The sequence below is a fragment of the Theropithecus gelada genome, chromosome 15 (assembly GCF_003255815.1).
Source record: "Theropithecus gelada isolate Dixy chromosome 15, Tgel_1.0, whole genome shotgun sequence".
In the NCBI taxonomy this organism is placed as follows: domain Eukaryota; kingdom Metazoa; phylum Chordata; class Mammalia; order Primates; family Cercopithecidae; genus Theropithecus; species Theropithecus gelada.
In genome coordinates, this window is record NC_037683.1 from 36923386 (window position 1) to 36947229 (window position 23844).

Below are 23844 nucleotides of genomic sequence, written 5' to 3' on the forward strand. Positions count from 1 at the left end.
CCATTTGGTCCAGTTGTAACCCCAGCCCAAACAACTGTACTTAGCGTATAGCAGACACTCACTAAATATTCATGGAATAGATAAATGTACACTAGTGAGACTATACACTTGTCTACAAGTGGCACTAGTGGCACATTAAGCTCACTTACCTCAATCATATTTTTTTCCAGCTCTTTGCGTTTGCTTTCTTCACATGCCAGATTTTTCTTTTTGAGATCAAATGCACTTTGAGATTTAGTATTAACTCGCTGAGCCTCTGCAAGAGCATCTTCTAAAGATCGAAGTATACCTCCAATTTCCTGTAATAAAATGCAGCCAAGTCAGTCATTTATATAAAATTTGTTCATGTTATCATTTTATTGTATGAGTTCTGTATCAAATACTTTTTTATAAGTTATTTCATTATCTTACTATAAGATTAAGAAATCAATACAACAATGCCCACTGAATCCTAGTTACCAAAATGTAGTACGTTTTCCACAGAGTATATTATCGATTCTAATACATATGTTCAGACCTTATCTTTTCTTTTTTCCAATTCTTCTATTTCATGATTAAGTGCTTTTATTTTTTTATCGTTCTCAGACAATTCTTCCTGAAGCTTTATAATTTTATCTTGCATTTCTTTTAACTCCTCAGCTGAGCGTGCTTTGGTATCTTCAGCCAGCAAAAACTGATAAGCAATATATAAACGACTCAAATGTTCTATTTCTCTCATCACTTTTTGGTACTCCAAGTAGGAAGATCTTTCCTGAAAGGGAAGTTGCAAAAAAATAGTAACTCAAAATTGTATTAAAAAAAATTTAATTATGCAAGATGTATCAAACTTCTCATTACATGATGCAATAGATTTTGTCCTGTATTAAACAATTATAACATCTTAAATTGTAGGATACTTTACACAACATTAGAAGTCAGGACTTTCAGATAGCATTATAACTTCTCTAGTGAATCTTATTTGGCTACTTCTTCTAACATATAATTAGGCAGCTGAGCTTAATTAACAAAGAAATATGGACATAAAGTTCATAAGCTAGTGTTAATAAGTCTGTTAAAGACAACTTACACACCCACCAATGATACACTATTACACAGATTCTGTAGTAGTATTACCAAGATGCCTACTCTAATATTCTTTGAAGCACTACTATAAGCACTTGCTCACATCATTACTAAACATGATTCCCATAAGGACCTAATGGGACCAGACAAAGTAATAACTAAAATCCTTAATTTACACATAAAAATCAAATTCAGAATGATGAAATGATCTGTCTATGTTGTTAGATTTAGGAAGAAATTGTGGCAAAATCAAGTCGAGGACCTAAGTTTAAATTCCTGATCTAGTGTTTTCTACTAAATCATGCATACAAAAAGGGTACCTTCAAGACCACAATTTTTCCAGTAAAATCTACACTACTATATGGATTCACAAGACAGCTCTGAGTAGTACCAAATTTCAGTGAGCATTTAATAAATTCCTAAATGGATATCTTTTAAAACGTCGTTTGGCTGGGCACAGTGGCTTACTCCTGTCATCCCGGCACTTCACGAGGCCGAGGTGGGTGGATCACTTGAGCCCAGGATTTCAAGACCAGCCTAAGAAACGACGAGAAACCCCATCTCTACAAAAAAAAAAATAAACTAGCAGGGTGTGGTGGCATGAATCTATAGTCCCCAGCTACTCAGAAGGCTAAGGTGGGAGGATTCCTTGAGACTGGAAGGTGGAGGCTGCAGTGAGCTGTGATCACACTACTGCACTCCACCCTGGGCGACAGAGTGAGACTTGTCTCAAGAAAACGAAAATGTAGCTCATAAATGTATTCTTTCATGAAATACTGCCATGTCTTTTGATATCAGGAGCAGCAAAGATTATAGAGAAAACCCAATCCTCTGTTTCAACACCTTCTGCTTACAAAATACCTTGACAGCAATAATTATAGTGATAGCCCCTCCTATCCTGGAAATTGTTCACTCTACCAATGAGGGTGTCTAAGGGTGCCATTATCTTTAAGAAATGTTGTTCCAGTCAATCCTATTTATCTAAGAAAATCCAGACTTGCTTAGCTTCAATAAAGTATTAAAATTCGGCATAACACTTTCTGAAACTACAAATATTACTCTCCAATATCCTATGACTCAGTAGATAAGTATATATCCTCTGCAAGCAGAAGGCTCAATTATGGACTGCCAACTCTAATTCCTTATCTCATCGCAGGAAAAAAGCCCCAAGAAATAGTATCACCATGTGTATGATTTTGGATACATCGCTGACTTTGAAAGACATTCTAATAGATTATCCTCAAATATACAGAATATACCTCTTTTAATTTTTGAATGGTTGGAGTAATCTCTTCTTCAAGTATCTGGAAAACAAAGAAAAATCAGTATTTTTAGCATGTAAAGTACTATTAAAATGTATTTGAAAGAGAAGTAGCATGGATGGCTATGGAAAACTGAACCAAGAAAAAAAATTTTTCCCTCTTTACAGCAAAAACTCTACATGCAAAATTACATTCTTCTCCAAAAATGTTTTACATGAATTAAATTACCGTCTTAATTTCTTTCAGCTTAGCCTCCTTTTTTTCTATAGTTTTCTGTGCAGCTATTTTTTTGTATTCATACATCCTGGTTCCAGCTGCTTCTTCTATCATGGATAAAATCTGGAATGACAATTTTATTAACGTTTAGTATCCAAGACAATGTGTCCAACTGGAATTTACATTAAATATAACATTTTTGCCTTGACCTCACTAAACATCTTATCAAAATTTGGCCCAAATGAACCATTAAAGTTAAATACACTAATTTCACACAAATCTTTTCCTGTAGGCTTATTCTGTAGGAATGAATTCTGACATGAAACACCAGTTGAGTAAGACTCCTTTACACGATCAAAATCAATTTTAATATCTGGGCATAGTGCCAAACATTACACAAATATATAACTGTCTTTACTAATCATTCCTAAACAATGTTTCAAAAAATTTTAATAATATTTAAAAATTGTCTGAAAGATTAAATATCTATACCAACTATTTTTAATGTCCATAAATAGTACTCTTACCTCTGGAGGTTTCATATTCAATACTTTTGTAATTCGGCCCTGAAAATAAAATGGAAACTTACTAAGATAACAAATTACAGAAAATGTTTATCTGTACTGCCATTCATGTTTATCTAGACTGAAGCTGCTTTATCTCATTTTACCAATCTTTGGGGATCTTTCCTTTATAATTCTTCCATGATTCTAGAATTTTGGGACTTTACTATTAACTTTCCCACTTACCAGTGATACAAATTATGGAAGTTAGGAAATGATACAAATGAAATAATTCATTAAATGATACAAAGTTAACAAGGACCATGTTTCTGAGACAGTTAACATTCGTAAGTAGAAATATTCAATTTTAAAACAGGTAAATATAAAAAGAAATTGTGGCATAATTAATAAACTTTTAAAATGTATTTGAATGATAACCCTCCAGGATAATTCACAAAACAGATGACACACTTCTAGGCTTCAAATAAAATAAAATATTTTATATCAATGCCGGTAAACCATTAAATTCATTCATTACCAAAAACAAGTAAAACAAAACACCTGCATGCCCAGGTCTCAGAGAATCGTATTACTAGAATGTAGATTCACTTAAAAGTAAGTTTTCAACTCTGAAGGTGTGTAGTGGAAATACTTTTATTTTGGTCCCACTGAGATGCTCCCATTGACTTTACTGTAATTCTCTCAAACGATAGCTGGATGGGTCAAATGACATAATGTAAATGTAAGATAAAATCAGCCTTTACTCCTCATTTGTGTCTCTAAATAAGCAAATTATTCAAACTTTTATACTTGAAATATTAAGATGCATTAATCCAATAATTTAAAAGGACATATTATGGCTTGCTTTCTTTTTTTTTTTTACAGTTAACATGTATTGTTCTTTTAGTGACAACATAAAAAGTCAAGAAAAATTACTCCTAAACATTCTAGAGGAGTCAAAGGTCTATAATACAGTAGAATATATCACTGCAAGTAACTAAACCACATTTCTTAACAGATGGCCAGACGCAGCACAATAGTAAATAAAAAGTATAAAATCCAAAACATATGGTACTTTTATTTTAACTGCTTAAATGTAAAACACGTCAACACTATTACGAAAGTGACATAAAGACCTCAAACAAAATACCTGCATGATGAGAAAGTGAGGGTTGTTAACATTAAGGCCAACAGAACAGAAGAGATCCTGTACTCTTGTGTTGTTAGCATTGACTCCATTGATTAAATATTTATTTCTACCACCAATAACCACCTATAAAAGAAAGCAATTTAAAAAATATTCATGTACATGCACACCTTGAGCTAGCATACTAAGCATATTAGCTTACGTTTATTTGTTCTGTCCAACTAGCAGTAAACAAAACCAATTCTGCATAAATAGTGGAACAAGTATGACATGGCTAAAAACACTAACTTGAGTCAGGACAACCGGCGTTTAATGCAAGTACTTTTGCTAACTAATTATGTAATCACACACAAGCCTCTTACCCTGGCCTGCACCAGACTAGGTCTCCAAGGTTACCTTCTAGCTTTATGTTTCCAAGTATATGTAAAACATACTTTCCTTTCCTAGTTACCTTCTTTCTGTAACTTTTCTACAGAGGCTTTCTCTACTTTTCAACAGGAACAGAAGTCAGACAAAGTAGCCTGACATCAATTCTTGACAAGATTCAAAAAGCTATTAATAAAGACATGATTTGTGACCATTTAAAAGAAAGGGTAATCACAGAGCTTCAGTATGGTTTCATTAAGTCATCTCAGACACCATACTCTACTATCACACTTAAATTGTCATTTATTGGGTATGACTGTCTCACCTACCAGATTGAGGTCCTTAAAGACAAGTTCTGTTTCTCATTCTTCTAACTACATCCCAGTACATTCAAGAACACCCAATATACATCAAGTATTTAATAAACATTGAATAAATATTGGTTCATTTCTTTTCCTGACAGGACTACTAGGTTGGTAGTTCATATATTAATGTATTTGAAGAGACCTCTCCGACAAAAACTTTATAATTTTGGTGAAGATACAAGTTTATAGCCCGAATGAGGACAGGAACAATTAGGTAAATTATTAGTAAGAGACTTAGTGACAGTTCCTAAAGGATAAATATTTGATGGATGCCTAATGACATAGAACAGGATTCTGTCCTAATCTAGCCTATATTTCTTTTTTTTTTTTTTTAAATCAGAGGCTTCCATTAAAATAGAGGAGAAAATCTGTAAGTGATAAATGATAAGATGGACAGTAAATGGGAGTTGACTACATTTTTAAAAACAAAACCTTGGGCTGGGCACGGTGGCTCATGAGGCCGAGGAGGGCAGCTTACAAGGTCAGGAGACTGAGACCACCCTAGCCAACACAGTGAAATCCCGTCTCTACTAAAAATACAAAAAAAAAATTAGCCAGGTGTGGTGGTAGGTGCCTGTAGTATCAGCTACTCAGGAGGCTGAGGCAGAAGACTCTCTTGAACCTGGGAGACGGATATTGCAGTGAGCTGAGATGGTGCCACTACACTCCAGCATGGGTAACAGAGCAAGATTCCGTCTTCAAAAAAAAACAAAAAACAAAAAACAAAACAAAACAAAAAACCTTGACAAGCTGAAAACACTGCCTGACTATATTAATAACACACATAAAAAAAAAGCTCTACTGAGAAAAATAGAAGTAGAATATCTAAAATGAAAGAATAACTCTAACTAGACCGATTTTAGTACACTCAATCTAAGGTGTCATTAAAAGATAGATAGATGAATGCAGGGGCAGGGAGGGAAACTGGAGCATACCTGGTATAATCAGGCAAGTGAAGGAACTAGGAACAAACATCAGTGAAAGACCTGGTAAGATTTCACTTAGAACTAAAACACATATGCTTGCAGATCACTTGAACACTGAAGTAGGGAATAAGTCAGATTTGCTCTTAGTGCTCTCAAGAGGACTAGGATTAATGAATAAAATTTGAAGACAGCAGACTCTGACAAAATTTACAGGGGTAACTTTCTAGTAAGACCTGTCCAAAAACAGAATGGGTTATCTCAGAAGACTGCAAGATCTCAAGCACACAGGTGTTCAAGAACAGCCAGAGAAGATTCAAGTATGGTTTAAGATTTCAGCATAGCTGAGTGCTTATACCGGATGAATAACTTTTCAGTTCTCTTTCAGTTCTCTTAGTGATAGAGTGTACATGATCAAAATTTTAATGTAAGGAAGACATTAAGGAATCTAGTCAGAATTTAAGGCACAAATTTTGCTCATCAACTTTCTCTAGCACGTTTTGCAAAGGCATAGGGCCAAAAACCACGTCAGACATAAAAGGTCTTAAGATATCGAAATGTTTAATAGCCACTCACCTGCCTTGTTACTGTGATTTCATCATGAACCTCAAATCCTAAAGGACTTTGCTTTTTGTCAGAATTATCAAATGTGATTGACACAGAGGCTTTGGTAATACCAGCCTGCCCATTTTTGTAAACTAAATCTTGTAAATTAGAAGCTCGAACCTAAAATAAAAGAAGAAAAGTGTATCAATTACAAAACTCCCTACTGTACAAAGCAGCACTAAAAATGAATTCCTTGCTGTTGGAAAACCCACCAACATAGTGTCCACTAAGCAGACAAGGATAGGCAGCCGCATACTCTGGCAAGGAAAATAGGTAACAACCTGAAATGGACACTTTTCTCTATAGAACCTTTTCATCTCTGAATTGAATTGTTTCCTATTCATTTTTTAACAAAAAGTTACTTGGCAAGATATAAGGAAAGACAGTCCCAATGATTTTCACTAGTCATTCAATCCATTAGCAGGATTTGAAAAGGCATCATTACACAGGGTTGAAAATACTCTGGAATGAGACTACTTTACAGTCAGAAAGCCTGAGTTTTGAGGCATTGTTACTTATAAACATCTTCAACATAAACATCTCTGTTTCTATCTTCTCATCTAAAGAAGTAATAATAGTTTCCTTAAAAGGTGACAGTGAGGTGTAATTTACAAAAAGTATAAAAACACAAATGAAGAGAATATTGGTAAGTCTCCAAAGTTCACGGAGGATTCTCCTGCCCACTTAAATTCAAATAAATCAGAAAGTTTACACTTTACCTGAGACAGGTTGGAGATGCCCAGCAAAAAGCAGATGGAGTCCAATATGTTTGATTTTCCACTACCATTTAAGCCAGTGATAGCATTGAAGAGGGGGTCAAAACCATTGACTTCGGTTCTCTGAGCATAGGACTTGAATCCCTCTAGAATAATTGACTTAATATGCATTTTCGATACTGTCTTGGGTCAGCAAACCTCTGACAGGAATCAAACAGGCCACAAACCAGTTCTGTACGAAACAGAAATACCACCACCTAAGCGGAATATAAACCTGGAATCATAATGAACACGAGGCAAAAACGGTAATGATAGGGTAATAGAAATAAAACAGCCACTTGACAAACTATCTTGTCTGATGTAAAGACATCGTTCATCTACTCAAAAAGATAACAGAGTTAGCCACTATCGGGAAATTAAACCATTCAACTGGAAGTCTTAACTATTTCTTACACCTGTTTTTCCAGGCTTGCCTTCTACTTTCATCATACTCTAGCTAATAAAGACTACGGATTATTTCATATCCCATTATCTTTGCCCACAATGTGCTTTTTTCTGATACTGACATAGCTTACTCTCTACTGCACTCACGTCTTTGCTCAAATGTGTCACCCTACTGGAGTCCTCCCTGACCTCCCTGTGTCACCTCTCCACACTTCTTCACTCGGCTTTTTCCTTCATGGTACTTAAAACTGGTATCAGACGGTCATTACTTGTCTGTAAGTTCCTGTAGTATCTTCATCTACGTCCATCATTGCATCCCCGAACTGTGCTTGACTCCGGGAGGAGGGGAAGTCATTTAAGTATTTACTAGGGATGAGATGTATCTCATATTCTCCAACGTCTTGCTTTTACTCAGGCTGTTACTTCGCTTCTTGAGGCCTGTCTACACCTCTTCGCCCTACTCCAAGGCCGAATAGGAACTAGTCTTTATTTCTAAGGATCACCTAAGGTCCTCCTCCCCATAGCCCCCGCGTCCCGCCTCCCGCCAGGATGTCTGGCCGGGCCCAACCGGCCGTGCTCAGCACACGCCTCACCGCTGCCTCAGGCCAGGGCTTGACGCACCCCAAAAGCTCCCCCGGGTCACAAAGGCGGGGAGCAGGCCAACTCTCTAGCCGCGGCTGCTACGAAGAGAACTTCACCATAGCGGCTACAACACCTGCCGCACCGCTCTCAACACCCGCGCCGGAACTATTTATTCCTTTGAATTTCGGCGCGAGCAAAGGACCCCACCGCCATTGCTTATTTCCTGTGCTGGTGCCTAGGAGCTGCCTGTCTTTAGGGTTCCATTTTTCCCCTACACGCGAAGGATTAAAGCTTCAGGGCAATAGGACTCAGAGTCTCGATAATGGCAGCTCCGGGGACTCCCAGGCGCGGGCCTGGGCACTACAAGAGCAGGTAGTATATGTTCACACCGGCGTCCGGCACGCTATGGTCAGCCCCACACCTCGGCCCCAGGTCCTTGCGCTTCGTCAGCCCCGCCCCTCCTCGGGCCCTCTAGTCAGCGTTCGGCGCCCTGCAGACTCCGCCTTCTCGAGTTCTGGGCGGTGCTCACCGCGCCTTACTACTCTTCACGCAAAGCGACAGAGTCAGGAGGTGTAGAGGCATTCTTTGAGTGTTCTTGTCGGTTCTGTTTTGGAAGCCTCAGAATCCTCGGGTTGGCTCAGATTGCTGCAAAGTAAAAGCTGTATTTCGTTGGGGCCGGAGAGGCACAGTCCTTCGGAGGACTCTGGCCAGCGTCCTGGCTCCGTCCCGTGCTGCCTTCGGACCTCGCCGAGCCTTTTTATCTGAAATTTTCACGTCGGGAAGGGATCGTAGTCTACTGAGAGCTGTTCTGAGCCCAGAGGAGTTGTGTGGTGCTAAATAGCTGTTCACCTCCCTTACACTGGAAAGCGTTGTAATGATAAGCCTACCTAACCTGTCAGGGATTTTTTCTGGAAACCTTTTAAGACAGTTCATATTTATTGAGTTCTGAGTGTTAGGCTATGTTCCAAGGGGCTTTTTAAAATCCTCGTAGCAACCCTGTGAAATCAGAAATTGCCCTCGTTTTACAAATGAGTTGAATGAGTCCAAGTAAAAGGTTAAGCAGTTTGTCTAGTAAGCTGGGATTTGTTCCCAGTCTAGTTCCAGATTGCATGCTTTTAAATACATACGAGGCTCCATGCATAGAATCTAGTACTATTCACCGATCCTGTTAATTGGTCTGTATTGTTCTTTAGAAAGAAAAAAGGTGTCAGCATTACTTACGTTTCCAAGCACGTTGATACTAAAGAGTTAGGAAGGATTTAACTCCGAATGGGTATGGTGTTATTCTAGGTGAGGTACAAAAACATGGTGTGGACAATGTCATTTTGGGATGGCTTGATCCTTTTGGGCTTCCATAACAAAATATCATAGACTGGGTAGCTTATGAACCCAGGGGTTTATTCTTCACATTTCTGAAGGCTGGAATGTCACAGAACAAGGTGTGTCTAGGAAGGAGTGCTTTCTGTTCAGTGGATAGCACCTTCTGACCCTGTCCTCACATGGTGGAGAGGCAGAGGCCCTCCCTTGGGCCTATCTTATAAGGGCCTTTCCTTTCTTCCCATTCCTCACTTCCCAAGAGGCCACTTGCCAAAACCATCAGTTTGGGGGTTAGGATTTCAAAATGTGAAGTTTGAGGGACATATTTAGACCATAGCATAGGGCGTGTTTTTGAAGTTGCTTTCTTGGCCCTGGAATGGCAATGCAGTCATCTGAACTGGTCTTAATCTACCAGGAATGGGCCTAAATTTTGAAAATATTTCTCGTTAAGGGAGTAAAATAAGTTTTATGGGTTTTTTGTTTAAGAAAGGATTCATTTATTTACTCTGATATGCTTATCCACTTCTGTGATGTCAACCATGGGTAGTGACCTAACATTAATTTACTTCAGCAGATATCTTTGTCTGCCTTGATTCCTGCATCCCCTAGGCTCCACAGCTATTCAATTGTATTGATTCTGTTAATTCTTACACATTTACTTTCAGCTGTGTCTCCTTCCTTTTATCATTTTGTGAGTAAATAATTTTAATTTGCCAACAAATGCTAATGTGGACGTAGTCAAGTTGTGAAATAAAGTGATTCTTGCTATGGAAATATGTGTGAAGACAGACTGTTAGTCTTTGCACTTTAACATCTAGCTGATGCACTTACGTCAAATGGATGAAAACATACAAATGCACTGTTGTTAGATAAGGACTTCTGGGTGGTTAGAAGAATGTGCAGATCTAACTACTCCCATTAAGACCATTGATCAAAATGAAAAATGCTTATGAAGGTGGAGATCTCTATCAGTTTTAGTCTTATTGCATGCCAGAACCACTAAGGAATTGCTGCTAAATATAGGACAAATGGACTTGAGGAAATCACTGATGACTAACTTCAAACTCTGCCTTCTGAGATCACCACAGGTGAGTGGAAACAAGGCGCAAAGCCAGTAAAGCCCCCTCATTTGGAGATGTGAGGGGTAGAAACAAAGATAGAGTATAGGGTAGATGCAGTTAAAGAAAACACTGTTCTTGCTTCATCACCATGGATTAAAATCGTTTGAAAGCTTCAACGCTAGCAGGCAGTGTTTCAAGCGGAAATCTGGCAGCTAGTGGAGTCTGAGTCCTTATATGGAAGGCATCAGTACTAGCAAGGACACACATACAGCCCTAAAGCAAGACCTAGGAGAAAAATTTGGTGCTCTACTCTCCTAGGGAACTAGAAGGAACCGGCTCTGTCCAGGGTATACTTTTCTAATTTTAGAGTGCTAAAGAAGCTCTTCGCACAAGGACCTGAGTGAATCCTTTCTCCTTGGAACAAAGGACAAGAAAAAAGGACATTCCCGCAGAAGTAAGGAAGACTCATTTTGTTGAGACACTATTTTTAGGTTCAAGGGAATGAATTGATAATGACAGTTTATATTTTTACATTGTATTGACTAGCAGCACTTTTATTTTTTTAGAGAGGGAGCCTCACTCTGTCTCAGGCTGGAGGGCAGGGGTCTAGCAACACTTTTTGAATACAGTCATGCACCACATAATATTTCAATGTCCGACTACATTGTATGACTATGGTCCCTTAAGATTATAATGGAGCTGAAAAATTCCTATTGTTTAGTGATGTTGTAACATGATAGTGCAGCATACTACCCTTTCTGTTTAGAAACACAAACACAACATTGAGTTACAGTTACCTACATTATTCAGTACAGTAATATGCTAGAAAAGTTTATAGTCTAGGATCATAAGGCTATACTATCTAGGTTTGTATAAGTATACTTTATGATGTTTGCACAACAATGAAATTGCCTAATGAGGCATTTCTCAGAACGTATCTCGTCATTAGGCAACGCATGACTCTTATTTCTAACGCCATATTATTTGAACTGTGGGTTCACCAAATATAAACTGTTTGACAAACTTGCAAAGAAACCCAGCTAAGTATAATTTAAAATGAGGAATAGAAAAGAAAGTTATTATATTCATTCACCAGTGGGATCTGGTTAGACCCATTCATTTTTGTTTCAATGACAATATTGTTTTCCAAAATACATGTTTGTTTTTTTGTGAATTCTGCCTATTCTTTCACTATGATTTCTATTATTTTGCCCTTTTAGTCAAGTTATATGTCTTTATTTTATTTTATTTTCTGTTAGTTCTGTTATTTTTAGCTTTTCAGTTCCTAACTCTCGTTGACAACCTCCACTGACTCTTACTCAGTGATTTATTTCCTCATGTGGTCTCTTCTTCGGTGGGTGGTTTTGTTTATGGGACTCTCTTATGCCCTTAGTTGCAAAAGAGTCCCTTTAGAGCAATTATGCATTTCCTTCTGCCAGCATACTGTAGCTCTTATAGATCCGAAGCATTTTCAAATGATAATTTCTCAGTCTGTGGCTCCTGACTTATGCAAATATTATAAATTGATATCTCTTGCAGGGCTGCGGTTTTGATTTCTCATAGGTACCTTATGTTTTTTCTTTTTTTCTCCCTATCCAAAGCCCCAAAGAACAAACTTCTTCATCGCTTCCCCAGACTAGTAGATTACCTTTTTCCAGTTCTAGTGGCTGGCTATTTCTAAGGCTCTAGGTTTTACATAAGGGCTTAGTTCCAGCTCACCTGCCTCATTAAAGCTCAGCCTTGTGCTTGGACATTAAAACCCAACTACTGGTTCCTGAGGCATATGGCCAAGTATAAAATTTTGGAGGGCTACCGAAGTATCAGTTCTGCTTTCTGCTATTCAATTTTTAAAATTTATTTCGGGCACTGAGAATTTCCTTTTTGTTGTTTTTCGTTTTTAAGGTTGTATATGATTTATATAACAATAATTATGTTTTATCCATTATTTCTATGAGTTTATAAAGGAAAGCTCAGTCAACCATGTTGGAGGAGGCCTTCTCATTTACTTTTCGTGAAGAACATTAGTGATCTTTGTTTTGCTCCTCCTGAGTCTTCCTTCCAGAGCTCACATTCCATATTCAAAGTCACTTTTCCTAAAAACCAGTAATTACTTCTCTAATGAAGTCTGGTACTAGGTCTTAAGAAAGTATTTTCGACAAGGCACAGTGGCTCATGCCTGTAATCCCAGCACTTTGGGAGGCCAAGGTGGGCAGATCAGGAGGTCAGGAGATCAAGAGTATCCTGGCCCCAACATGGAAACCCCATCTCTACTAAAATACAAAAATTAGCTGGGTGTGGTGATGCGTGCCTGTAATCCCAGCTACTTGGGAGGCTGAGGCCCTAGAATCGCTTGAACCCAGGAGGTGGAAGTTGCAGTGATCCAAGATCGTGCCACTGCACTCCAGCCTGGTGACAGAGGTTTTTTTAAAAAAAAAAATTTTCATGTACTACTTATAAAGTAAATTCTATTTTTACTTGTTTCATATTTGTTTCTTTCTGTTTTTCCAGCTATCCTTGGCTTTTATCATTTGCATGCTGGTTAATAGCCAGAGCTACCTATCTCACCTCTCTTCTGCTTTGTCATACCCCTTCTTTTATGGGGATAATTATTGGCTTCTGTTCCTCAAATGTTATTCTCATTTCATAGTTCTCCTTGTCATGGTGGTCCATTGTTACTTTTTATTTGAAATCCACACACATCTGCCTGATCCTCCTCCAACTGGTTCCTTTTTATTACCAAACTCAATTCTTACTAGATTCAAAGAGGGTCTTCACTCTCAGAATTTTTGGTTTACAGAACAAAAACTGCTTCTGCAGTTAACATCTCCACTACCTCTTATACCACTCTGCAGTCCTCTACAGTCAACAAATATATCTTAACTTAATCTTCTACTTCAACAAGACTCTGCCCTCTCTAAAGTTTTTATATATGTGTGTGTGTGTGTGTGTGTGTGTATGTTTCTATATAAAAATGGTACCTCTTCCCTCTGTATAAACCTTTGGTGAAAATTACACACAAAGTTAATTCTAACCTCTCTTCTTTGGATTACCATGTCCTTTTTTTTTTTAACTGTTGTGAACTTATGCACCAACCAATGACAAAAGAAGGTGCTCACTAACTTTGTTGGTGGATAGATGAATCAATGGATTCAACAGGCATTTATAGAATGCCTGCATTGTGCCAAGAATTGTGTTATGTGCTGGGAATCAAAGATGAATAAGATGTGTGCCTGTCTCCAAGGAATCCATAGTTGAGTGGAGAAGGCTTATATAAAGACATTACCCAGGAGAAATGAAGAGTGAAAGGCAATCATCTAAATAGAGTAGATTGCACAGGCAATGGCACAGAAGATAAACATAACATATGATGCAAGAAGTATCAAGATTTAGTGTAAGAGATCCACAGAAGGCAGGTTATGGAGCATTTTATGCACCATCTTAACTTTTCATCATTCCTGAAGCATCGGTGTTCACTTCTCCATCTCTTTCTTTGCACATGCTGAACTTGAAATATCCTTTGACTCTTCACTTCTCCCCCTTGTGTATTTCTACATGTATTTAAACCCCAAATCTGATCCATTTCTTAAGTTACTTACAACCTCTTCCATAATCCCTTAACCCTTTATCCACACTTTTCTTCTGACCTCCATTCCCATTGTGATGTACCTTTGTGATACATATTGGTGCTTGTCACATAGTAGATACTTAACAAATATTGAATATGAGTAAGTTCAGGGGTTTCATTTTCTGCTTGCTCATTAAGGTACAAGAAAAGAATAGTTTAAAAAAGAAAAAATACTTGAAAATATACAATATATTTCACAAAATAGTATTTTAAGGTTCAGTGAGTTCATTGTAGTGATCATTTCTCAATAATCTAATATTGAAAACTTAAGAAAAAACCTGTTATCAACATACTCTATTTGTATAAGATTATCAGTGACCACTGTGATAGTAGGCTAAGGAATGTACCACAAAATATTTATGCCAGCTGTATGCTTCAGAGGGCTCTCAACACCATATTATTTTCCTCTGGTTGCAATTTTTTTTTGCCAGTAAAGTAAAAACAATCTTCCATGCTTTATGAACAGCTGCAGTTTTGGGTTGAAAGAATCTAATTCAGCTACCACTTTCTTAGTTGCTGTCGAGGTATAATTACTAACCCTCCTTTGTATTATCTTATTAATTACACAGACTCCTGTTACATGCATTTATTTATATGTTTGTCTCCCACTGTGAGCACCTTGATGTCAGTGGTCTTGCCTTGTAAGTGCCTATAAACCCAGCATCCGGTCCAATTCTGGATACAGAGTTGTGCTCCATAAGTGCTAGTTGAAGGGATGAGCAACTACATGAACATACAAAGATTATAAAAATGGTCATTCTCTCCAAACCAGAAACTGCTGTTTTCCAGATTTTTTCAGATGAAAGTTTGTTGTTTTGTTGTTATTTTTACCCATATTTAAGTTCCTAGGTAATTACCTGCATACTCCATCAAACATTAATGTGCATAGAAACTCAGGAATTACCTTGATCACTCTCTCTTCCCTTTCCCATGCTGGCCTTATCTCCACACACTGACTTCCACTCCCACTTCTATCCCATTATAAGTAGGTGGGAAATGGGGAATTCATAGACTTCTGTGCATTCGATTTTGGTCTCCCCACTCCCCATAGTCCATTCTCCCCAAACTCCACCCCACTGTAAGAGTGTGGTTTTGTGCTTTGGTTCCTGAGGGTCTTCAGACCATGATAATGTGTGGCATCAATACATTTCTGAGAATTAGATGATGTGTTTTTAAATAACAGCAATTGTAGGAAATCCACAGTGGAGTTCAGGTGAGGCTTCAGCAGTCCAAATCATGTTCTCTTTATGTCCTTTGTCAATAGATGATGAAGATCATGTCTCCAAGTCTTTTCTACCGTTGCCAGTATCCTCTCCCAGTCTCCTGTGGGCAACTTCTTTGGGAAAACACTCATGCAATTTCATAAGGACAAGCAATAATGTAAGGCATGGAATAGTCTAGGTACATACGTAATAAAAACATCTTTCTGTCCTTATGCTAAGAAAAGAAAGATATTTTAAAAATAAACCTGTTTACATTAATGTCACTATGTTAAAATATAAAGCAAAGCAGTTCATTTATTTGCTGCTACATGTCTAAAATATGTATATTGCAACTGGGAACCATCGTTCTACATTTGTGTAAATAAATATCCATTCAGATGACTTTACAAAAACAAAAGCTTTTTGTGCCTGAAAATTTAATCCTTCACATTTTAAGAGAAAGAAAATGCTTGCAATTTTTAGACAACAGTTTTCCCCATTGTTGCCTTTCAAGGATTTAAATAATCTTTTATTTTAGACTTAGTTTGAATTATTTATGATTATTAGAAAGTAATTTTATTGCTTAAAATATTGATTTATACTTGTGCTATACTTAGTTCCATACACATTTCCTAAGTTACTTCATGTAATACATGTAATTTCCTTTTCATAGATGAAGAAGGTGGATCTTGGAACTAGGCTTTGATCACAGAGCAGAAGTGAGATGAAACTCCATCCACTCATTCAACAAATAATTGAGTGCTTACAAAAATTTCTGCTGTATGGAGGTCATATTGTAGTAAATATCAATTCTTATTTTATTGATTATAAAGCAGAACTTTCTGCAACAATTTTACACTACCCTGGGAGTACCTATCAGTCTTCATGCCTGAAGTAATTGTCCTTTCCATGTGACTATGGAAGCCCTCAAATCTTTGAAACCCTAGATGACCCATTTCACCAGATGCTTGGACGTTCTCTGTCGAGTTTGGATTTATAATGGGTACCCAGATTTAGGCCAAGAACATAAAATCTGAACCGCTTAGGCACTGCTCATAAGGAGTAAATTCCTAGTGAAAAAGCAATGTCCCTCAAGAATGATTGCTATAGCAGGCTAAAAGGTAGATTTATAAATGTTTATAAAAAGCAGATTGGATTTAGCAGAGGTAGCAGTGATGACCAGGAGCAGTAGGAGGAAATGTTCTTAATAGTGCTGTTTGGTGGCATCTTCTTTTTATACAAGGAAGTCTTGCAAGCATTTCTACTTGAATGACTAATTTGGAGTAATTTTTAGTTTGTGTATTTTTATTAATAGGATCCAGGAATATAATAACCTGGTGAGAATTTCTCTGTGAATGGCAATCAAATTTTTCTTATTCATGAAACTCATAAATAAGCTATAATCCTGCATTTTATAACTAGGGAAAATAAAACTGGGGTCCTGCTGTTTGAGAGGCTCAGGGAATTTAACAGAACACTGGGGGATTTACAGTAGATTTATGATGAAGATACATTCTAACTGGAAGCTTAATTGTGATTTAAATTATAGGTCAAGCTGTGCAATGTGTTTTCTTTTTAGGGGGAAATCTTTAGCGAGATAGAGTGTGCTTGTTTAAAGAGGAAACCGAACAAATGAGAAAACAGATTGCATTTTCTGTTTTTCTTCAAGCTGCTTTAAGTCAAATTGCCCCTGAGTTCCTGATGATAGGTGTGGTGAAACTGCCTTGTTTTACTTTCTTGCCTTCTTTTCCAGAGCAGTTATTTTACCTGAAAATAACAAAAAGATATAGGCAGCATATCAGCCAGCAAACTAATATGGAAACCAGAGATTAAGGACACTCGACCTGTCTAGAATTGTGACTTCCTATAATTTTAGGCTGAGTTGTATAAAATTAGCAAGTAATATGGGTAAAAGGGCCCTTGAAAAGTTATTGCCACTCATTTTGCAAATAGGAAAATTAAGGCTTCTACTGATTTTCCTAAATTTTTTTATCTCAAGTACTTTTAAGGTCTCATGAGGAAATAAAATGTATGTACAAATAATTTTAATTGAAAGTATAAAAACATTGCTTCCCTGAAAAATAAAATTTAAAACAGATAACAAAAGATTGATTCTGTAGGGAGGATTTCTACTGGGAAAAGGACAGTTAAACCTGACAGCCCAGACACTTACTCTCTAACATTTCCCTACCCCTTGGCAGAATCCTTCAATAATTAACACCAGGACAACCACTTCAGCCACGGATGTGTCAGAGGCATTTGAACCAGAGCAACTCCATCTTGAATACAGGCTGGGCAAAGTGAGGGTGAGACCCTCTGGGCTGCATTCCCAGGAGGTTAGGCATTCTTAGTTACAGGATGAGATAGGAGGTTGGCACAACATACAGGCCACGAAGACCTTACTGATAAAATAATGTGGTACAGAAGCTGGCTAAAACCCACCAAAACCAAGATGGGGACAAAAGTAACCTCTGGTAGTCCTCACTGCTCATTATGTGCTAATTATAATGCATTAGCATGCCAAAAGACACTCCTACAAGTGCCATGACAGTTCACAAATGCCATAGCAATGTCAGGAAGTTACACTTTATGGTCTAAAAAGGGGAGGAACTCTCAGTTCTGGGAATTGCCCACCTCTTTCCTGGAAAACTAGGGAATAATACACGCCTTGTTTAGCATATAATCAAGAAATAACTATAAGTATAATTAGTCAAGCAGCCTATGCCACTGCTCTCTGTCTATGGAGTAGCAATTCTTTTATTCCTTGACTTTCCTAATAAACTTGCTTTCACTTTACTCTATGGACTCACCCCAAATTCTTTCCTGCATGAGGGTCCAAGAACCCTCGCTTAAAGTCTTGATCAGGACCCTTTTCTGGTAACATCTTCCTGGTAACCACAAAGTGATTAAACTAAGGAGACTCCCTATCCAAAGGAAATAGATTAGAGCACCAATTGGATGACTTTGGGTAAGTGGTAGGAACCATTTTACCTGGTTAAAGGATGGAATTGGGTTAGACGCCCAACTTAGGAGAGTTAGAGTCTCTCCTAAGACAGCTTAAAGGCCTCTCTTAATAAAAGGCAAGGACACTTGATGGAACTTAGATTCAAGGCCCAAATTAGGAAGGTTAGAGTCCTTCCTAGGACTAAGGGGATTAGAAGTCCCTCTTGATTAAAAATGGATTTGACATTATAGGATATTAACTGTTACACTCTTTGGATTAATCTGCCTTGCACTCTTTGCTGATGGCTGTGGGTGACAGGATTAGGTGTATATAGGATCACTGGATATGGGGAAAATTTGAAAGCTGATGAGACAATTGGCCACCCGAACTTTAGATTCTGCAATGGATGGGTCTTTCTCTGACCTCCCTGAGCTCCTCATTTTGCCCACCCTGCTGCAGACAATGCTGTTCTCCTTTTCTATCTTTTCTGTTACTCAGGGCAACTGTCTGTGGTTTCAGTTTGCTCAGAGACCACATGTTGAAACTCCTGGTCAGAAGATCATTCCACACCACTTTGAGTGGATCAAAGATGACAAGGCCCAACCAGGGTCATGTTTGAGCCTTGCCAGTTTGATACTGGGTGCTAAGCAGAGTGGCTAATATCTATGTTTTGTCACATGTATTTTGCTCTGGCTGTTTTGGAAAATGTTAATTTGGTTACCCCATGCAATCTCTTGGGTGACATCTTACAAAATTGAGAGGCTTTTGCCTATGGTTTCATGAAATGGAAAAAGGTGATTTTCCTTTGTGTTGTGGTTTGACCCCTTGGGCTATGATGCCACAAGACAGGTCGCTAGGGCTGCTCAGGGAAAGGGAACTCAGAAGCCTGGCATGCCAGCAAAATGGTAAGGTTCTTACCATTCAGACTGCTGGCCTGTCTGTGCAAACAAGTTATAGGAATGGTAAATATCACTGTTTATTTCTTGTGAAGTTTTAATTAATAGGAAAAAGAATTTTTCCATTAAGTTCGTCTTAAGCTGTAGTGAATTTGGGGTACTTTGTCCTATAAATTTGTCTTTCCATATTGTTCTGTCAGAAGAAGGTGTACCTTAGGATAGAATACAGGCTTAAGCCCCCATGTGGTGGTTAATACTGAGTGTTAAATTGATTGTATTGAAGGATGCAAAGTATTGTTCTTGGGTGTGTCTGTGAGGGTGCTGCCAAAGGAGATTAACATTTGAGTTGGTGGACTGGAAGAGGCAGACTCACCCTATTCTGGATGGGTACCATCTATTCAGCTGCCAGCTTGGCCAGGATAAAAGCAGGCAGAGGAATGTGGAAAGACTAAACTGGCTGAGTCTTCTGGCCTCCATGTTTCTCCCATGCTGTATGCTTCCTGGCCTTGAACATCAGACTCCAAGTTCTTTAGCTTTTGGACTCTTGGACTTACACCAGTGATTCATCAGCAGCTCTTGGGTCGTCAGCTACAGACTGAAGGCTGCACTATTAGCTTCCCTACTTTTCAGGTTTTGGGACTGGGACTGGTTTCCTGGCCCCTCAGCTTGCTGATGGCCTGTTGTGGGACTTCACCTTGTAATCATGTGAGACAATTCTCCTAAAAATTCTCCATTTATCTATTCATCTATCCTGTTAGTACTGTACCTTCAGAGAACCCTGACTAATACACCCTATAAGACTGCTGTTCAAGACAGCCCATCAAACTGGTCACTTACAAACTTTGCTTCAGGTCCCTGAAACAAAACAAAACAAAACAATACAAAACAAAACAAAAGCAAAACTGAAGTTTCCCTCTTGTCTTGTTTTATGTTCTTGGGAGTTTGACCTTATAACCATGTGGCAGTACTTCCTCTTTGTCTCTGTCATCCAGAGGACAGGAACTTTGGGGTTCATATCATACCCCTAAAAATTATATTGAGCAGTTAAAAGGCTTTGCAAGCTCAAAATTGGCTGCTCTAGACTCCTTCTGGGAAAAGCAATGGAGACTGCCCAGTGCTGTAGAACCACTTCTGACTTCCTTTCTTGAATTTTCCTTTTTCTGAGTACCTGGGAGGTTACCTTTGGTAAAGTTCAAAAGCTAGAAGTATTTGCTGTTTGCCTGGCTAGTGTCTGATAATGAGATTTTTTTTTTATTTTAAGAATGCTATGGTTAAAAATCAGCTTCATTAAAAGTGTATATTCAAGCTCTAACAGCCTGAGACTCCTTGGGAAAAACAGGAAGCACCACAGACGCTGTTTGGGGAAAAACCTCTGCTTTCTTCATGAAAACCCAGAAACTGAAATCAGATAGATCCCTCTCAAAATCTAAGGCTCTCCTCTGTTTTGCACTGTGATGTCTGACATTATTGACTTTTGGGGTATCAGAAATTACTTTGCATTATGAGAGAGTTTTGGTATGTAATAACTAGGTAGGAAATATACTTTTGGGGAGGCTAATGGCAGTTATAGGGGGATACTTGGCACTTTGCATGTTTGGATTAGAGAATCATGTTCTTGGCCACCTAGAAAGTTTGAAACTGTCCCCATTCCCCACTGAGAGATAACACTCCCATGGGAGATGGGTTGATTCCCTCTTTTTAAAAATTTAACTTTAAGCTCTGGGATACATGTGCAGGATGTGCAGGTTTGTTACATTGGTAAGCATATGCCATGGTGGTTTGCTGCACCTATCAACCCATCACCTAGGTATTAAGCCCCACATGCATTAGCTATTTATCCTGGTGCTCTCCCCAACAGGCCCCAGTGTGTGTTGTTCCTCTCCCTGTATTCATGTGTTCTCATTGTTCAGCTCCCACTTATAAGTGAGAACATGTGGAGTTTGGTACTCTGTTCCTATGTTAGTTTGCTGAGAATGATGGCTTCCAGCTTCATCCATGTCCCTGCAAATGACATGATCTCATGCCTAATTCCCTCTTTTCTTTGGAGATCCAGGATCTAATATAAAAATGAGACCCTTAATTTTGGGGCTCTGTTTTGCCTTCCAGCTGTGCCTGCTTATTAGGCCCTGGAAACTGCATGCTTTCCCAGTCCTATTCCTCCAAGGGCTCCACCGTAAAGCCAGCAATCCAATTAAGAAACTTGCAAATGGAAAATCTTAAAAGTACTGAATTTTCTGTCTGTCTGCATATTTACATGTGTTGTGTGTGTGATGTTTATACATAAGAGCTCTGATTAATTGGTTTAAAGATAATAGGTAATTAAAGCAAATATTTGTCAGAAAAATAAAAACAAATGCCTTTTAATTCATGTAACTTTAGTAATATTTAGGAATTACAGACAGTTTTAAAGATTATTGGTAAAATAAAGACATTTGGTCTAAATTAGCCCAGTCAGATTTAGGTTTGCCAAATGCTTTAATATCATAAACTGCTTCTTTAACTTGATAACTTACCTGCTTTGGAGCCATTAGATTCCAGGTAAGGCATGTGAACATGTGGAGTTAGCCATGCCCCCCTGGCTATGCTGAAAAAAGACCTTTTCTGGACTTCTCTCTAGTGTCTTAGGCTCCACACTTGATAGATAATTAAAATCCTTACTTACCAGATTTTTCACCAAAAATAAAAGTTGCTCAGTTAGCATTGTAACATTTAATTGAGTCTACTGAATAAACAGTTTTACGTGCAATGTGTGTAAGAACAGTGATGTGTTTTTGGTAAAAAAATTCTAAGAAGGCATGGGAATATGGATTTTTTTTTGGCCTAGTTTAGAGGCTTAAATTTTTTTTTCAAGCTATATAGAAAAAAGATAAAGGTTTAAACAAGTTGTGGAAGTTTTGTGAACAATTAATCTTATAAAAGAAATTCTGTGTGTGAACATATTAGCTACAATTAAAGGGGGTATTCAGGTTTTTTCATAAATTGAACATTGGAATAAAAGCACAACAGGGTTTTCTTACAACACTGATCTGCTCTTTAACAAAAAATTGTAAAGGGTTATAAAAGGTTTATGAGAATCTTACCTGATGATCTAACTGATTAAGATTGGATAGATTTGTCTATAAGGTTTTATTAAGAATTAGGTTTGGCATCAATACTGCGTTAATGTAAAGGTGAAATTTGGCTTTCTCTGTTGAACAAGATTTTCATGTTATATTAAAAAATATTAAAATAGTTTTGTTTTCCTGGGGAAGGAAAGAGTCAGATTGTTTGGAAAGCTAAGTCTTCCCTCTATTAAGGAGCAAAAGATTTATTTGTGTAAATAAGTTTTAGGTATGTGTTCCAAAATTATGGGAAACTCCTATAATTCTGATATGATTTAGTGCATGTATTAATAGTCATAATTATTATGTAAAATTTTTGTATGCCACAGAAGTACCCAAAAGTCTCTTGTCAATTGTGGCTTTAATAGTGGCTGTCCTAAGACTTTTTGTCATTCATGGACAATTGTTGTCTTATTTTGATCCTCTTCAAAAGGTGGTTTATAATCAGCTATAAGACTTTGACAGGTGCTCTTGAATGCAGGTTTCTGGTAACTCTGGAGATTGTGACATTATAATAGAGGAAAAACTTTCAGAACTCTCATGGAGGGCTGAACTGTTCATGAATATCAAGCAGAACAGGAGTTAATTGCATGGACTGAACTAATAGAAGCCTGAAGTAATCTTTTTTTGGCTTTTGGCTTAAAACATTGCTGATCCTTTGTTTCTCAGAGCCAAGAAAACTTTTCTTTTGGGCTATTTACAGCTTTTAACAATTGAGTAAATTATTGATATGGTTTGGCTGTGTCCCCACCCAAATCTCATCTTGAAATGTAGCTCCCACAATCCCCATGTGTCATGGCAGGGACCCATTGGGAGGCAATTGAATCATGGGGTGGGTTTTTCCCATGCTGTTCTCATGATAGTGAGTCTCAGGAGACCTGATGGTTTTATAAAGGGCAGTTCCCCTGCACACGCTCTCTTGCCTGCCACCATGTAAGACATGCCTTTGCTCCTCCTTCACCTTCTACCATGATTGTGAGGCCTCCCCAGGGAAGGGGACTGTAAGTCCACTCAACCTCTTTTTCTTTATAAATTACTCAATCTTAGGTATTTCTTCATAGCAGTATGAAAATGAACTAATACAAGTATACTCCTGTGAACAAAGTTGGGAGCATATTTGTTTCTTGCTGCCTGATTTCTCCAGAATTTGGAAATCATCTGTGAGTATTCTTAACTTATGATAATGTAGTTATTTGCATAAGTGCAATAAGAATCTGTTTTCTTTTGTAACAGGACACAATTGGAGAAACTGATTATTTTACTAAGACTTTGACTGGAATGGCATGTTTAACTTGTAGAGCCAGTAAAAGCCCTTTGGGAAAACTGGCCTCATAGCTTGTCTACGCAGTCCCTGTACAGACCTCTCTTGGGGTCTGGATCAGGACCCCTTTCTGGTAACAGATGGGGATGGAGTCGTGAGTGGGGAAGGGGCACAAAAGCCCTAAGAAGGAATCGAAATGATCTCTCCTTTTAAGGTTCTGAAGCAAGGGCAAGTCAAGAAAGGAA

At 38.0% G+C, this 23844-nt stretch overlaps 1 protein-coding gene and 1 long non-coding RNA gene across 5 annotated transcripts in view; one reads left to right on the forward strand and one right to left on the reverse strand.

The window, feature by feature from the left end:
- Window positions 1–8383, reverse strand: part of SMC2 (structural maintenance of chromosomes 2) — a 45903-nt gene extending 37520 nt beyond the window's left edge. The window contains exons 1-9 of one of the 4 annotated variants that reach the window (XM_025360380.1): window positions 8204–8383; window positions 7170–7398; window positions 6421–6570; window positions 4194–4316; window positions 3068–3106; window positions 2553–2663; window positions 2322–2366; window positions 518–751; window positions 150–299 (exon numbers count right to left, since the gene is read on the reverse strand). In XM_025360380.1, coding sequence (XP_025216165.1) covers window positions 150–299; window positions 518–751; window positions 2322–2366; window positions 2553–2663; window positions 3068–3106; window positions 4194–4316; window positions 6421–6570; window positions 7170–7337 — 1020 coding nt within the window. In that variant the 5' untranslated portion in view covers window positions 7338–7398; window positions 8204–8383. Of the gene's footprint in view, window positions 1–149; window positions 300–517; window positions 752–2321; window positions 2367–2552; window positions 2664–3067; window positions 3107–4193; window positions 4317–6420; window positions 6571–7169; window positions 7424–7879; window positions 8154–8194 lie in introns of those variants that run through there. The other 3 variants (XM_025360378.1, XM_025360381.1, XM_025360379.1) reach the window with 3 other exon arrangements.
- A 1233-nt stretch (window positions 8384–9616) lies between these two features.
- Window positions 9617–22481, forward strand: LOC112608544. Its single transcript, XR_003116008.1, has 3 exons — window positions 9617–10597; window positions 15460–15575; window positions 16071–22481. It is a non-coding gene; the product is annotated as an uncharacterized LOC112608544 (long non-coding RNA).
- The last annotated feature ends 1363 nt before the right edge of the window (window positions 22482–23844 follow it).